The following is a 2,655-nucleotide window of genomic DNA, read 5'->3' on the forward strand; positions in this document are numbered from 1 at the left end:
AGGTAAAAAATATTAGTTATTAATTTTATTTATTTAATAACTTATTTTGTTTTTTAGATACAAGACAATGGCACTGGTATTCGCACTGAGGATTTGGGTATTGTATGTGAACGGTTTACTACCAGTAAATTACAGCAATTTGAAGATTTGACTAAAATATCTACTTATGGATTTCGAGGTGAAGCGTTGGCTAGCATAAGTCATGTTGCTCATTTGACAATTACTACAAAAACCAATGGAGCTCTTTGTGCTTACAAGTAACTTGCAAAAGCTTTATTCCTTAATGTTAAGACAATATATCAGGACTTGCATTTGAAAAAAAAATTCCATTTTATGTTATTTACAATTAAAACGTTACAAAAGGGCAGGTAATTGCCCGGATACGGAATATAATATAATAAATTATAATGTCCATATGCATGACAGTGGCGTATTTAGGAATTTGTCATGGGGAGGGTCCAGATAATTTTTAGAAAACAGAACTGCGGGGGGAAAAGCCCCCCTAACCACCAAATTACCTTTTATTCAATAAATATACCATATATGTATAAGACAATTTGAAATTTTTTAGTTTTTAATTATTAAATAATAATATGAACAAAACAAATTTAAAAAAAGCGGGTAAGTGGATGTCGCTCTGCTGTACAGTAGGTTACAAGTGGATCAATGTATAATAGTATAATAGTATATAGTTTAATTGTATTAAACTTGAATTCAATGATATTATAATATATCATTGTATAAGAAAAACGATTCTGAGTGGAAATAGCTTATCAGTCTGAATATTTTATATTGTTATTATTTATTATAGACTGTAAGTTGAATTAATGTTGAAATATTATAATTTTTTATTTGTTTCTATGGTGATAAACAAAGCGTTAGAAATTAAAATCCCATTTTTAGCAGTTTTTCGTAACTTTTCGGTGGTTTTTCCCGTGGCATTAAAGAACTATTGAGAAAATCAAAAAATGACTTCCCTAAAGTACCATCTTGATCCAATTTTCTAAACGATATATTGATACTAATATACTATATATTGAAATCGAAGCACTCCTTCTGGTAGAAATTTTGTATACAGGATAAAAATAAAAAATAAACATAATTGTAAAACCACTAACTTTATTGCTCCGCTCAGAATCTAATATAGTTATGTTATAGCATAACTATTATAAAAATATTTCCTAAAATACATTACTTTATTCATAGTTGATCTAAGATAACTTTTCAACCTTTTTAAGGTTGAAAAAGATCTCTCTGGAGTGGCTGTAAATACTGGCAATGTACAAAACTACAAAATATTTTAATTAAAAAATGAACCCTGTATTTTTCAACCATTTTTGGTACCAAACTGATAAAAAAAATCCTAATATTAATTGAAAATGTTGATAATTGAATCGTCCGTATGGTATGGTAAAATTTGTTTTTCTTAATCATGTAAAAAGTAAAAACACAATATTTAACATGTACGAAACACGAATCAAAGGGGGGGGTCCGAACCCCTTGGTCCCCTCCGTTAATATGCCACTAATGCATGAAATACATTTTTCTACAAAACCAATATAACTTTAAAATTAATGGATTTTTGTTATTTCGTTTTGCATTATTTTTCTTTCAATGAAATTCTATAAATTAAGTTTTGCAATGTTTTTCGTTTAATGATATTCTTTAAATTACAATTTGTCTTATGTTTTGTTTAATGATACATGATAGATTTTGTTAAGAAGACGCTACACCGATATTTGTTGTCTCCGTCTTTCAAGTGCATAACATACGCTCAGTAGAACAGGTTTATCTCAGTGAGTTTAAAAATTAGTAAAAGAGTGAATTAACCTCTTATGAAATTTAAAGGTAAGATTATTATCTAAGAAGTCTTATGGGTTAATTTAATTTTAAAGCTAGTTATGAAAATTTTAAAATTTTAAATGGTTTGTACATCTTAAAATATTTATAACTCATTTTAATATTACAATATAATAAAAAGCTTTAAATTTAACCTTTAAATTGTATAAGAGGTCAATCACTCTAGTTTTTAAACTAACAGAGCTACACGGGTTCTGCTGAAAGTGCAATTTGCTTTGTTACGCACTTGTAAGACGGAGACACAAATGTCGGTATAACCTCCTATTAATCGTTATGTTTTATCTTGCAGTATTTAAATATTTTATATTATCGCTGTTATAATTACGTTTACTAATTTCAATCTTTTTTTTGTCAAATATAACGTTATAATCATAAAGTTTGCAAACCCTGCAATACATTAATATTTTTATAGAGGATTGTACAAAGATGGCAAATTAAAAGCTCCACCTAAATCTTGTGCTGGTAATGTTGGAACCATAATAACTGTTGAAGATTTGTTCCATAATATTGCTACAAGGAAAAAATCAATGAAAAGTTTTAATGAAGAACATTTGAAAGTTGTTGAAGTTGTAAGTGGGAAATCTTATTAGTAAGATAATTATTAGTTATTACTTTGTTTTTCCTGCTTAATATTATTAATTTTTATTCTATCTTAATTTATTCCATAAATATAATATACCGGGTGATTCTTTTATCATTGAACACTCATTATTTCAAAAAGTTTAGATTTTTTTGAAAATATTTTTTACATATTTTTAGGTCGCTTATAGAACAACGTTTTTCTTAAAAAATTAT

General features: G+C 27.0%; 1 protein-coding gene across 1 annotated transcript in view; it reads left to right on the plus strand.

The window, feature by feature from the left end:
* Positions 1-2,655, plus strand: part of LOC100161532 (DNA mismatch repair protein Mlh1) — a 12,029-nt gene that overhangs the window by 5,682 nt on the left and 3,692 nt on the right. Inside the window, exons 2-3 of the mRNA XM_029490003.1 lie at positions 58-257; positions 2,273-2,429. Coding sequence (XP_029345863.1) covers positions 58-257; positions 2,273-2,429 — 357 coding nt within the window. The remainder of the gene's footprint in view (positions 1-57; positions 258-2,272; positions 2,430-2,655) is intronic.

The sequence above is a fragment of the Acyrthosiphon pisum genome, chromosome A2 (genome assembly GCF_005508785.2).
Source record: "Acyrthosiphon pisum isolate AL4f chromosome A2, pea_aphid_22Mar2018_4r6ur, whole genome shotgun sequence".
NCBI lineage: Eukaryota > Metazoa > Arthropoda > Insecta > Hemiptera > Aphididae > Acyrthosiphon > Acyrthosiphon pisum.